The following is a 15,484-nucleotide window of genomic DNA, read 5'->3' on the forward strand; positions in this document are numbered from 1 at the left end:
CACACAAAAATTAAAATTCTGTCACCATTTACTCACCCTCAAGCTGTTCCAAACATGTAGGCTATGCATTTCTTTTTTTCTGCTGAACATAAAAGAAGATATTTTGAAGAATGTCGGTAACCAGTTGATTGACCCTATTGACTTCCATAGTATTTGTTTCCTCTTCTCCATACTATGGAAGTCAATGGGGCCCATCAACTATTGATTACCCATTCTTCAAAATATCTTCTTTTGTGTTCAGCAGAAGAAATAAATTCATACAGGTTTGGAACAACATAAATGATGACACAATTTTAATTTTGGGGTAAACTATCCTATTAAAAAGGCAAAGATGTGATATGTAATATAATATCTAAGGACCGTTATTTCTGTATATCTTTCAGGGAGTAGAATAATTTTCTGCATAATCATTCCATAAAAAAATTATAAAATAAATTGTTTAAAAAAAAATTTAAAAAATAAATGACCCTAGCTACTGAAATGTGTATATATATAAACTGTAAAAAAACGTCCGAAAAAATAGGGCAAATTGTACTGTATAAATATGAAGGAATTTTACGTATTGTTTTTTTTTTACAGGTGTTTTACCTGTATTTTGAATTACACATTGCATTAGTTTGTGTTTCAAGGGTTAACAGAAATTTACGTAAAATTACTGGATAATGTCCTGGCAGATAATGTACATTGTGTATATGACATATAATTTAAATCATAAACATCATAATAAACTGCCTAAACCTCTTCTCTCAAGATGTGCATGTCAATGCAGTTTATGATGTCATGGGACTAATGCAGAATCAAATGATTATACCTATAATCAATTTGTGTCTCAAGCTGTTCTCCTGGTTTCACACATAATTGTCACTATACAGTCTTAGACAAAAATCTCCATTTGCCTTCACTGATACACGGAATTATGTGCATTATGGTTTTAGAAGAGCGCTGGAAACATTCCTTGGGGATTTCTGTCAATGCTGACTCACTTCATGCAGTTTCACATCATACTTTAAAACCTCCTGAAGGCTGTACAGGCCAACGGAGTCAAATTTGAAAATGGGTAGTTTGTGGCTATATGGGGATGCACATAATCAAAGCAATGCTCAGGCAACCTGCGTCATTCGGCTGATGACCGGTTGGTCTAATGTGTCACAAGAAAACATGTTACACCAGCGTCACCGCTGTGCCCTGTTGACACAAGGGAGGAAGGATGTGTGGATTTATGATGTGCCAGATTCTGACCATACGATCTGCCTTTTGCAGGCAGGATTTTGCAAGCCATGCAGTGTCCATCCAATTTTAGCTACTCAGATTTGGTGATCATGTGTGAATTGTAGCCTCTGTTTCCTCTTCTCAGCTGGAACTAAGCTTCTTTTCTCAGGATTAGTAAAGGCACTTGGAGGAGCTGCAAACAATACAGACAACAGACTCAACATGTCTGCTGCTTATATTCAGTTAAAGGTGCATGTAACATTTTTTTCGGTAAAATATAAAAAAAACAAAAACACTAGGCCAGTGTTATATATTTTGTTCAGTAGAGAAATTGCTATTTTAACAAAGGAACCGGGACGTGTGAGGGAGTCACCTGTCGATTGCGTCATATCTGCGTTACCCTCGGTTCCTGGTTTTATTTTGCAGAAAAGCTTTACTCTTACTGCAGTGTATCATGTCCCAAGATTCTGCGCAACTTGGTGTCATCAAACTACGCCTTTGTTTTGAACAGGCGACCTCTAGCGCAGTGGTTTTCAAACCTGTCCTGGAGGACCTCCAGCACTGCACATTTTGTATGTCTCCCTCATCTAACACACCTGATTCAACTAATGAGCTCATTATTAGAGACTGCAAGACCTGAAGTGGGTGTGTCAAATATGGGAGACATACAAAATGTGCAGTGCTGGGGGTCCTCCAGGACAGGTTTGAAAACCACTGCTCTAGCGGACGGGAAAGTTACATAGTGCACCTTTAAGTTACAAACGTAATATACATTTTTGAGGTGACAATAACCTTTGATGTTGCAGTAGGCTATGTAATGTCTCAAATGACTCAAAACATCCATGTAGAATGTAAATGTCAGGTATTGATATGTGTCTCATGCCATCAGTGATGACTGCCTGCAGGGCATCATAAAATATTTAAACACTGACTGTGATTGGCAGTCAGGTGTGGTGTCTTGCATATTCCTTATGTGTATCCCAGTACTATTTTACCAGAGTTTCTTTGCGTAATCGCTTCCTTCCAATTTCTCATTAAGGGACCCTGTGGCTCTTCAGTTTCCCCCCCAGCTCCAAGTGTGCATCTGGACCTACAGGTGCAATAGCATTATTTATTTCCGACTTTTTCTGCATAGTGCTTTCAGGGGTTTATTTTTACTCAAATAGCTGTTGACAAGAAGAAAAAAAAAGAAAAATGAAAGATACCACACACAAAATGTGGTATTTACCTTTTTATTTTAGATGGCATTGTACAGAGGGACAAATTGGACACAGGTGTTTTACACACAAATCTAAAATATTGTTTTGTTTTTCAATGTGGTTTTAATATCAGAAGACAGTGAGGGATGTTTTACTGACTGCTGACTGCATATCGGTCATTTTTATTGGACTTCAAGGACTATACAACTCAAAGATTATGTTTAAACAATCTTTTTAATAATTTAATTTAATTTATTTAAAAATGAATTGGCATGGGGCAAATTTCTGTAAACATGCTTCAAAACAATACACTGCCATTCAAATGTTTTTGATCTGAAGTTTTTCGACAAAGTCTCTTATGCTCACCAAGGCTGCATTTATTTTATTAAAAATACAGAAAAACAGTAATATTGTGAAATATTATTAAAATGTAAAATAACTGTTTTCTATTTGAATATATTTTAAAATGTTATTTATTTCTGTGATGCAAAGCTGAATTTTCAGCATCATTACTCCAGTCTTCAGTGTCACATGATCTTTCAGGAATCATTCTAATATGATGATTTGCTGCTCAAGAAACATTTATGATTATTATCAATGTTGAGAACATTTTTTAGGATTTGTTGGTGAATAGAAAGTTCAGAAGAACAGTATTTATCTATTTATTTTAATATATTTAAAAATATAATTTATATTTCAAATAAATACTGTTATTTTGAACTTTAATGTAAAATGTAAAATAACTGAAAAACATTTTAATAATATTTCACAATTATACTGTGTTGTTGTTGTTGTATTTTTAATAGACTAAATGCAGCCTTGGTGAGCAAAAGAGACTTCTTCTAAAAACATAAAAAATCTTACATTTCAAAAACTTTTGAATGACAGTGTATATTGTGAAAAATGATACACAAATTCATTTGACTTGACGTTATTCTTTACCCCCATTGCTGTTACCGAATGATATTCTACTGATCAAAGTATTGCTATTGCAAAATGCAAGCAGTCCTTCTCCGTGCAACAATAATATAGAACCCTCTAGTGGTCATATGAAGATCTGCAGCAAATGTGCGACGCGTCACCAAGTTCTCAGGGCTGGAGGAGGAGACCTGGAGCACTGGGGTCCACATTGAGCCTCTGTAATCCAGTTTGGAGTGGTCGCTGAGGATGCCACCAGAAGTAGCCTCTCCATAAGACATGCAGTGCATCGGCACTGTGGTTTTATAGACATAGGAGCTTATTAGTTGCTTGTTTGTTTATTCTACCTAAAAAAAAACAGAAACAAAAATAGTTCCAATTATTTTTCAGGTTATGTCATCTCACAAAAGTGTAGATGTTTGACAGGCAACATGTTATAAATGGGCTCACAAAGTAACGGATCCAGTTGAACAATCTGAATCTGAGGACAACTTCCAACAGTGATGATGAAGATGAAACTCACCATGAACCGACCAGCCAACACCATCGGAACAAACCAGTAAAAGTCGTCTTTATGGAGTTTTAAAATGACATTTTCTAAACTGCTGAACGAGAGCAAGGATGAGTTCCCCTCGGACTTTCTCTCCAACATCAGCAACGCCACCATCTGTGAGGGCATCACCCTCGACTCTCAAGTCATCGGTGTGGGAATCTTTCTGGCCGTTTTCATTCTGGTGGCGATCGTGGGGAACATTTTGGTTATTCTCTCGGTGCTTTGCAACAAACATTTGCAGACGGTCACCAACTTCTTCATTGTGAACCTGGCCATAGCGGACCTTCTGCTGAGTACCATTGTCCTGCCGTTCTCCGCGTCTCTGGAGGTGATGGGATGCTGGGTGTTCGGTCGGGTGTTCTGCAACATCTGGGCAGCGGTGGATGTGCTCTGCTGCACGGCGTCTATTTTAAGTTTGTGCATTATATCCATAGACAGGTACATCGGGGTGAAACACTGTCTGAAATACCCCACTATCATGACCGAACGGAAAGCAGGTGTCATACTCGTGGTGGTCTGGGTTTCTTCAATGGTGATTTCTATCGGACCGCTTTTGGGGTGGAAAGAACCTCCACCTTCTGATGAAAGCATCTGCAGCATCACGGAGGAACCTGGCTATGCTCTGTTCTCCTCCTTATTCTCCTTCTACCTCCCGCTCATGGTGATTTTAGTCATGTACATTAGAGTATACATCGTGGCCCGCAGGACTACAAAAAGTTTGGAAGCGGGTGTGAAACGGGAGAGAGATAAATCAATGGAAGTGGTGCTGAGGATACATTGCAGGAGCATGCCGGAGGATTCGAGCACGAACTCGAAAACAAAAAACCACCCGTTCAGAAGTTCACTGTCCGTGAGACTCATGAAATTCTCCAGGGAGAAGAAAGCTGCTAAAACCCTCGCCATCGTCGTGGGCATGTTCATTCTTTGTTGGCTGCCGTTTTTCTTCGTTTTGCCTTTGGGTACGTATGAGTTATTCTTTGTTTGGTATGTGGTTTAGCTTTTTTTTATTGTTATGGTTTATAGAGCAAACATAAAAAATTAAAAAAAAAAAAATTCTTTACAATTTTGAAAAAAATAAAACAAGTAGCCTAATAGCTACTTTCACTTTTTTACAAAAAAAATAAATAAATAAAATAATTTAATTGTACCGAGTAGAAATAAATTATTGTGAATGGATGTTATGACATCATCGTTTTTTGTGTACAACTTTATATTTATATTTGCCACTAATCAAAATTCCTCAAATAATCAATTAAGATCCTACTGGACAAAATAAAATTCCGACATTATTTTTGATTGTTTTGCTACTGGACAGTTAAATGAAATCACAAGATAGCTTTAGTTTTAATATATGTATATATATAGACCTATATTTTTTATTTATTTAATTTTTTATTTATTATTATTATAAAATATTTTTTTAATTTAATTCCGTGTGATGTTCTAGTAGGAATATTTGATCTTGCTGGAAAATATGTGTTCTAAATACACCCTTTTAGTTATGCTTTTCCTATGAGACAATTAGGAAACAGAATTGGTTCCGAATTTTGATAAATATTCCAATAAAAGAAAGTTCATTAGATAATCCACTGTTTATTGGAACTTAATCAAGCGTGCGTTGTCAGTTTTATTTCGTTTATAACTTTGGAATGTAAAAAAAAAAAGATTCTGTATCTGTCATACGTAATCAAATGACATCATAGCATTTGGGCTGGTGTATGTGAGTTGATAATGTTATACCTAGGTTTTTAAAGTATGTTTGTATGCTTTATGCATTGAAATGCATGTAAAATACATGTCTATTTCGATACTGTGATCATGTGTCACTCCGTGGCAAGGAAAAAAAAATGTGTGAAATGCGTAGCCTGATATAAAGCACGAGGGCTGTTATCTGACTTGCGCTTTTCTCACTGACGAAAGCAGTTCCACGCATCATTTTTTCTATTCGGTTAATACGATTAAAGATGGTAGATGTTTGCACATGGCATGGGGCTTTGATCAGTATTTGATAGCAGCTCAATCTTTAGAAGGGGGGTTGTGTTGATTTGCTAGACTTGCTATCTTTTCTATGTGCATCGATCTTTGTTTAGGAGAACATTATGTTCTGTGGGATTCAAATAGGCTACATAATGGAGCATATTGGAGTGATGGATGGATGGATGGATGGATGGATGGATGGATGGATGGATGGATGGATGGATAGATAGATAGATAGATAGATAGATAGATAGATAGATAGATAGATAGATAGATAGATAGATAGATAGATAGATAGATAGATAGATAGATAGATAGATAGATAGATAGATAGCACTTTATTTTACAGTCTTATTATAGTAATAACCAATATACTATAATAATAACCAGTTTATACCAGAAAGACTCGGGAGGCCAGATGAGTACAATGAAGTAACAAATTTATTAACAGACCAGCAAGTATTATATTTAGAGCAGGGGCGCAGCCGACTCCCTGGGAGGTATAGGCGGGGACCATCCTGGTGGTGGTGGGGAGGATGGAGGTAAATGTTGGCGTCAGCATCTGTGAACTCAGACTTGTGTAAGTGACCATCTTTTATACTCTGGGAATTAGGACATGATTGGTTACTTCTGGATGTGATAAGTGACGTAACATTTAATCTTCCTGGCAGAACTTTACGCTAGAGCTTTCATTACTATAACTAGGTACTAACCCTGAACCTACCCCTAAACCTAACATTAACTCATAAGTGTAAGTGCGTGCGCGTAATGTAAAATAAAGTGCAACAGATAGATAGACAGATAGATACACATGACAACAGTGCACAAGCTGACCTGTATGTTGTCAAAACAATAACAATGAATGCAGAAGTGCACAATTTTCCAAAGGCAATGGCATGAGAAGTTCATAGAAATGTCCTTTGTTTGCTCTTGAATCATGCATGCAACCAGTCAATAATGGTTTCTTTGTGACGGTACATCTTCTTATCTCATAACACTCCCTCATGCCTCTATGAGGGTTTCGATGTTCTCATGCTGCCAAAAATGAGTTGTGGCTCATTTAGTTATATTACTCATGATTTTATGATATCAACAAACCACACACAATAATCAAGTGCTAACAAAAAGCAGTAAATGTAAAAGTTTCAAACGTTTTTCCTTTTAAACACACTGGCCACAATCATGTGTCAAAAAAGTCCTGTCACCAAACCCTATGAAAAACAGAAGTTGTGCAATCATTAAGTTCTTTGCATCCCAGGGTTAATAACTAAACCTGAGTCCTGTATAGAAAAAAAAAAAGATGCTAGGGATATTCATAATGCAGGGATGATACATTGTTATATGCTCAATCAAAGACAACCCTTGGGAGACTAAAGGAAAGACATTAGATTCAGTGTTCCAGTCACGCAACCATTACCCAAGAATATGTCACAGAGGCCAAAAAATGTGCTAGAAAAGGGAAAAAAACTGTCTCCCATTACATTAAAGGAATTTTGATGTTGCTCACAGGCATACGTCTTAAGTATCTAAACAATCAAACAAATAGTAATGATTATGATGTTGACTACTATTAGTAATTTATTGAAATAATTAAAAAGAATTAAAAAACATGGCTGGCAGTCTACATTCCCCTCAATGTATTGGTTTCCCCCCAAACCCACCATCCCATCCATCTCCAGGGTATTCCAGAAGTGCGGTTTTGACAGTCCCTGCTAGTATTCCACTCACTGTCACTGTGCGGAAAAATAGGGCAGCAGTGGTTGATAACATCTCCTGGCAAGGCCTGCATGTGGTACTGGTGAAATTCTGGGATCAAGATGGTTTGGGAAGGGGGGCCTGAGAAAATGAAGGAGGCCCATTCACTCAGGTCCCTAACCTCCTTTCACCCAACGCTCCACTGCCTTAATCACGGCTATTAACGAGTTGAGTTAAATAGGGTGCTTTCGTTTTCCAAAGCTTTAGAAACAGCCAGCCACCAGGACAGAGGAGGGATATGACATGGCTTAGATCCACACGTACACTGGAGAAGCACAAACTGTGAGTCGCTGCGTTAGAAAAGAAGGGTTGAATGACGTTAGAGCGTTCTTCAGTGTGAAGGCATTTGGAAATCTGCGGGAATGTTCTTATATTTTATTCTGCATTCTATTTAATGGTATTATATATTCTGGTTATTAAAAATAATAATAAAAAAGTGTTTTTTTTTATTTATTTATTTACATGGCTCTTTAAAATGTTAAAATTGGTCATTCAGGAGCTTGATATTGCCTAATATCCCACTGTATATCAGTCCACTCATCCGGGTAACTATAACCGGCACTACTTTCATGTCTCTCTCTGCAGACTCATTCTGTGTTGTTTCATACCAATGCAACTGATGCTATCTTGAGCATTTCAGTATTAATATTACTGTGATATTGTTAGTATTGTTCCAAGACCAATTGTTCATTGTAATGGACATTTTTTTCTCGTCGTAAGTTTTGAGGTAATATAAAGATAATATTAGGAAATCATTTCAACCCAAACCAATGTTTCATGTCTATGTTTCATTTTTATTTTTGTGAGTAGCTGTGCAATACGCGGGATAAGTAATCAGCCTGTTAATAAACACCCTCCAGCTCCACTTACATAATAAGTTTTTAAAATGACAGGTCATATTTTTGGCAACAAAATGTTACTGTTATTGTTGTGATGGATCAGGGGAATATTTTTCTTTTGGCATATGCTAGACAGCGAAAGATGTTTCTGCTTTTCTAAAAAAAAAACACTTTTATGAAATTACAGTAAATATTTGGTGATTTTTTTTAATGCATTGCCAGGTTTGTTGATTTCAATTGTAAACATTTGTATGACATTATAGTCATTTGTGAGTGTGTATGTGATTAATCCAATTAATCATCAAATGCAACATCATTTATTTATTTGTGTGTGTGGCCCAGGTAAACCCTACATTATACAAAATGGACAAAATGTCCCCACAAAGATGGCAATATCTGAAATCCTTGTCCATGTGGGGAAATGTTTTGGTCCCCATAAAGCTTGAACAGTTTAGAAATCAGACTAAATGTTTTTTGAAAATGTAAAAATGCAGAAAGTTTTTTGTGATAGGCAGGGTTAGGGGATGTATGTACAGTATAAAAACCATTGTGTCGATGGAAAGTCCCCTTAAACATGAAAACACAACATGTGCATGTGTGTGAGTTGATTGAATATTCACGTTATATTTGCAATGAATTGGCAATGTAAGATTATGCAACACTGTGAATTTAATTTCACTATGATTTTAATTTGTGCTGATTGGCCATGAAGTTTGCTAAATCCCATCTCTTTAGATCATTTCTTTAGGAGAGTTCCTGCTGTCCTAAAGAAAACTACTTTCATGAAATTACATAGGTACATATTCCGTGACAGTTAACTGCAAGGTTAATTAATTGTAGTATTTAATAATAGTAAACAATGTCATTACATCATAGCAATTTGTGAGTACTGTATTCGTATGTGAATTGTGCAACAAGTCCAAAGTAGAGAATGAGACGTTTTTTTGCAGGTTATTTATGTAGGCATGTGATATATTTGCAATGAATTCCCTGGCAATGTAAGATTAAATTATGCAACATTATGAATGTCACCATGACTAATGTTTGCTATTTTTCCATTAAGTTTCACTAAATACCATCTCTTAAGATTTCTGTGATTGTGCTTTGTGAATATGAGAGCTTTATGGTTTTTGAGTTGGTAAGTCTGATTTACGTTGCCTGCCTGTCAAAATGATCCTGTACCTTTTTGACCCAAGATCTTATGTCAGCCTCTAATACATTTACATCAAATTGACACAGAATGCAGCTTGACAGGAGCTTACACATGTAGCCAATAGCCATAGACCACGTGAAAATAGTTCTTCAGGTGATCAGTATGCAATGAAACAATTTAACATGTGGCTCCCTGCCAAAACACTATAGCTCCAGTGGCTCGTGCCAGGCAAATTCAATGCTATAAACATAGACCGCAAGAACGCATTCAACACTCTCAGCTTACAGCATTAAATTAATAGCCTCTCTGACTGCTGCATCAGTATAAAAATGTTCTTTCTTGTTTTCACTAAGAAAAAAATGGTTCTTTTAAGAACTTTTCCTTTGGAGGTTCTTATGGCATGTGAAAACCCTTTTGCAACCTTTACTTTTAAGAGTGTACAGAACATGCATGTCGATATAACAACACATTGGATATTTGCTGACAAAGTGCCAACGGAACCCATTTCCTTAACTTATGATTAAGCCATCTTGCGTCCATAATTCAGAAATGTATACACATCCCCTGCCCCTTCGTTTATTCATTAATTAAATGTTTTGGCTCATTGATAAGCTTTCCGTAACCAGTAAGTGCCTACTTTAGTTCGGCTTGCTTTTCTAAATCCTTTTAGCAGAATTCCTCAGATGTTCCCCTACAATAAGAACAGCAGATCTAAAAGAGTCAGAAGATCCACTTTTTCTTCATTGGAAGTACACACAATGGTTCCATTTTGCACCAAAATAAGGGCTGCTACATTGTTCATAATGCTCTGGCAAACAAAAAAAAACTTTTATCTCAGTAGCTACCAAACATCCTGCCTTATAATCACAATTACCAAAAAGGAGCTTTCCAGGGAAAGCTTTCATCACAATGTCCAAATTACGACCTTTACGCAAGAGGGAGAGCAGCATATCTCTTTGTTCATCAAGATCACACTACTCCCAGTCCGTCCTTATATCTATTCCCTCTGGTGCTATTTTTATACATCTCCACTGACAGGGAGGGACTCTGACCTCTCGTGACACTGAAATGCATGGCATGGGCGCTGACAACTGGTTTATGTGTGAGATAATGCAAAGCTAACCTCATCTCACTCCCTGTAGGAAATGGGCAAGACATATGTGGTGTCTGTCAGACGTAGATGGAGCAGAAATGTGCAGGTAGTTTAGATGTGTATGTGTATGTGTAGGAGTGAATGTGAAGACAGATACAATGTAGACAGAGTCCGTCCATGACCAAATTCATCTCGCTCAAATATGCTCTATATCTTCAGTTTGTGCATGCCTGCTGCATTTAAAGTTATGGAATAAACCTTTTCTTATTTGCTTTCTTAAAGGGATAGTTCACTCAAAAAAAGTAATCATTTACTCAACTTCATGTTGATCAAAATCTACATGAAGATATTTTTCCGTCTGTGGAAAACCAAAGAATTTTTTTTTTTTTTTACTGTAAACCCTAACACTCAAAATAATTAATTGTTTGAGTAGAGCCAGTTCAAAATAAACACATTTATTCCATCAAATTAACGTTTCTTAGTATAACTTTCTTTTTTGTTTGAGTTCAAGAAAAGTACACATTTTAAGTCATCTGAATTGTTTCATTCTTTTAATTTAGACAAACTTAAAAGTGCTGTGTGTAGTATTTCTGAGGATCTATTGACAGAAATGCAATATAATAAACATAACTATGTTTTTAGTGGTGTATAAAGACCTTAGATAACGAACCGTTATGTTTTTATTACCTTAGAATGAGCCATTTCTATCAACACACACCGCAGGTCCCCTTACAGTGAAGTCACCATTTTGCACCGTCATGTTTTCTACAGTAGCCATAAACAGACAAACTGCTCGACAGAGCGCTAGCTACTCTCTGCTGTCTCAGACGATGACATCTTTGTCCTGTGTCGGCCACCGTAGCTTCTCTATGTGCTTCGAAAGGGATGGGTGAGCGGTAGGCGACTGCAATTTCCTTCAAATATCAAGTCAAGAGAGTGAACAATGCACAAAGAAAGGAATGTTATTTCACTATTTAAGATGATACGTATTGGTAGCCCGTTTGGAAAACACACAGCCCCGGGACGTTGGGCTTTGCGAGCTCTGTGACAGGGGTAAGTTATGTTTAGTTAGACATGTACACAATGAAACATTGTATTTGATCTGTAACAATGCAATACTATCACATATAAAAACATGTTTTACTCCCATTAGTGTGTTGCTTCATTCATTCATGCATATCTCATCCTGTCTGCAAATCCAGTCTCTTGTTTACAGACGAACCCGTGGTTGTAAATGAACATACCTGCAATGTCTTCCCCACGTGAGCTGGTACAGTGCAACATTTTGCTATCTTTGGCATGTTTATTGCTCGGTAGCGCAATCCGTTTAGCTCCACGAGTCGGTGGGCGGGGCTACAGAATCAGGCGTACATATTTATCTGTTGAGGCGGCGTTTCAGCATACGATGACGTCAAGGGTCGACATATTCTGAGATCGAACGTTTTCTGGGCCTGGTGTCATTAAAAGCTTTTCTTTGATTAACAAGGAAGTTTCAGCTCCGAAACTTATAGGATATTCTTATATCACAATGAACTTTTATATATCAAAGGCTCAAAGGAAAGTTGATTTCTCAATTCATCACCCCTTTAAAATAAAGTGCAACCAAATATTTAAATTGAGACTTAATGATCATTTTAAGTCAAATGTATGAGCTTACTCAAATATTTCAAGTTAAGAGCAATTAAAATGTATGAAATCTGCAATTTCTGCTTACTTAAACTTTAACTTTCTAAATTTAAAAAAGTTGATATAACTCATTATCTGGTTTTTTTTTTTTTTTTTTTTTTAAAGAACCATTATTTTCTTAATGTGAAGAGCATTTTAATATTTCTAAAGATCCCTTTTCCACTATACCAATAAAGAATATTTTTCTAGGGTATATTTTGGGGGTGAACTATCTCTTTAAAGTGAATTTAAAGTCTTATTGTGAACGATTCATTGGTGCATTTTACTCCAAACAAACTATTTCTCTTCATAATCTTTAATCAAAATGCAACAACTTGCCTCCCCTAAAACTAATTTCTATTTCCACTGACGTCATGTTGGTTAACATTATAAGCAAATAGCTATTTAGGCAATGTTTTATATTTGTCCACCCACTTTTCACATTCCAATCAATTCCCAACGGATAAAATCATGTCTTGCCTTGCATTTGTTTCGTAAAACATATTTTGCTCAGAAATTACTGCAGTAAAATGTGTTGCAAATGGCAGTTCATGTTGATTGTGAAGACTAATGGGCTTATGTGGCCAGTCTATCAAAGAAAATAGTCCTTGTTTGGTTTGGAGGAGAATTTGGGAATGACATATTGGCATTGCTCCCACTCTTGGTCTCCTGCAGACAGAACAAAATAGAAATCGTTTCAAAAAGACTGTTAGAAGATATGCCACGCACTATTTAAAATGCATTAGATTTCTTCAGTGAGTTGAAGGAAAAAAACAATGTGTGAAGTATATAATCTGTCTGCTGGGTATAATTAGGCACACATGGTTTTAAACGGTGAACTCGTGGATTTGAACTTTTCAGTGCGTGGGAGGAAAATGGTAGCTTCAGGCTAAGTTTACTTGAGGCACAGGGTTGTTTCCCATGTAAATAATTTCTCGAGTCGACAACTAGTCGATAACTAAATATTTCTCCACCTCACTTTCTCTCTCTTTCTTTGCGTCCTCAGGTTCTTTCTTCCCAGCTCTGAAGCCTTCTGAGATTGTTTTCAAAGTAATCTTCTGGCTAGGATACTTCAACAGTTGCATTAACCCCGTAATTTACCCCTGCTCGAGCAAGGAATTCCAGCGCGCCTTCACTCGTCTCCTGCGCTGCCAGTGCCAGCAGCGGCGTCGCATCTTGCGCCGGTTCTACGATCAGCGCTGGAGAACGGCCATGCGGGGACCCCGGAGGGACACGCACAGAGACTTTTGCTCTGGATTTCCCTTTCACGACCAGTGCGGTAACTCTATATATTCCTGCCAGAGCAAAAGCCGGCCTCTTAGTCTGAAGGGCTGGACCTTCTTCCCCCCTTTACAGAAGTCCTCCTTCCAGCTCAAGGAGAAAATGAACAACCTTTCCAATAAGATCAAGAATGGTACGGGGAAGAGTAGCACATCTGCTCTGGCCCGGACAGAGATTGACACGGTCTCAATGGGGATCTATAATGACTGCAGCGAACAGAGCGGCTACCAGATCTATGACCTCACAGAGTGCTACGGCCTGAAGGAAACGGACATATAAACAAAGACAGAGTTTACTGTCTGTTTTCTCAGAGCTCTGACCCACTGCCAGCCCTTACGAATTGTTTGATTTTTCCTCAAAGACTAGTAGTATTCTTGTTATGTCTATAAGTACTGGCTTGAACACAGTTGAGAAGCAAATGTGAGGAAAAAGGACATTGTGTTTTAAAGGAGATTAATGTATTTCCACGTGGATAATTTAAAAATATTACTTTAAAAGTGGAAAATGTACACTGAATGGAATTATTATGAACAAAAAAAAAAACTTATCTGCACTGGACCAGAATGAAAAGACTCATAGCTGCTGGGTATCTGTATACTGTGTTGTCCATGTGGCCTTTGAGAAATAGTCAGATGTGTCAAACTCTCTGATGACCGGGGCGTATTTACAGTGAGCAATTGTACAGTGATACAATTACTTTGACCTGTTGTCCATTAAGTGTGAATGGAAAACATATTTACAGTAACTGTGATGTATTCAAGAAACTGTTGAATCCATGATACTGATTTCTATTGACATAATGATTCGCTGTGATTTGCAGATTACTGTGGAATTCACTTTGAAATTATTTGAAATTGATTTAGAGGAACATACCATTAAATGTGAGGCAACATTTGTAATTGAAATGGATTTTGTGCAGATGTTTTCAGTATTTCAGAGGGTAGTTGAATAATGTGTGCCATTCATGCTATTCTTATTTCAACCATGAGATTTCAGTCATCTCTAAAAGGACCAACAGTAAAAAGTAAAAAGAAAAATCATAATTCATGGACTACAACTCAATTTGTTGTGTTGTTGATAAAAACTTTGAGTTTCTTTGCAATGTGACGACGTCTTTCAGTGTCAACTATAAAACATAATAAATCTGAAAAGAGCATGCAGTGGATTTCATGTGTATTTGATGAATCCGTAGAATCAGTTTTGTTCAAACGACTATGCCCATAAAGAAAAATCACAAATTATATCTCTTTAATAATGTTATTCCTGCACAGCAATGAGATTATTATTTTTTTCTGAGAAAAAAAACAATTAATAAGACATTTATATATTATAACTTTTTGACTATTTTTCAAATAAAAGATTTCATGTATTATAAATCGATAAACATTTGCTTAAAGTTGCCCCTATTATGGATTTTTGGAAAATTACCTTTCAAGTAGTGTGTAACAAAGCTCTAAGTGAATGAAAACATCCTGCAAATTTTTAAATCTGAAAGTGTAGCGTATATAAAGTTATTGTCTCTCAAAAGTAAGAGTCAACTTTGAGTCAATTAAACTAATCGTTTTTTAAAACGAATCCCAAGCCGTTTCGTTGTGACCTCAAGGCAAAACATTAGCATATTGCTTGTATTTTCAGCCTCGCTTGGCATTTTTATACAGTTCCACACACATGCACCTAAATAAATTCAGCAATTATTTGTCTGTGAGGCATTACACTGAACTAAAAAATGGTGACAGACAGCAAGATTAATCAGATTACAACACCTCACTTCTCAGACATTCTTACTTCGATTCTGCATGTTCATTCGGCCTGAAGTGCCATAAACTACATTGACACTTACCA

General features: G+C 36.8%; 1 protein-coding gene across 1 annotated transcript; it reads left to right on the forward strand.

Annotated features, from left to right (window-relative positions):
• Window positions 1-3,554: 3,554 nt before the first annotated feature.
• Window positions 3,555-14,806, forward strand: adra1d (adrenoceptor alpha 1D). The gene is made up of 2 exons (XM_079811670.1): window positions 3,555-4,838; window positions 13,368-14,806. Exons 1-2 carry the CDS (start codon window positions 3,914-3,916, stop codon window positions 13,919-13,921), a joined length of 1,479 nt encoding a protein of 492 aa, XP_079667796.1. The 5' UTR covers window positions 3,555-3,913; the 3' UTR covers window positions 13,922-14,806.
• The last annotated feature ends 678 nt before the right edge of the window (window positions 14,807-15,484 follow it).

This window comes from Gobio gobio, assembly GCF_949357685.1.
Source record: "Gobio gobio genome assembly, chromosome: 3".
NCBI lineage: Eukaryota > Metazoa > Chordata > Actinopteri > Cypriniformes > Gobionidae > Gobio > Gobio gobio.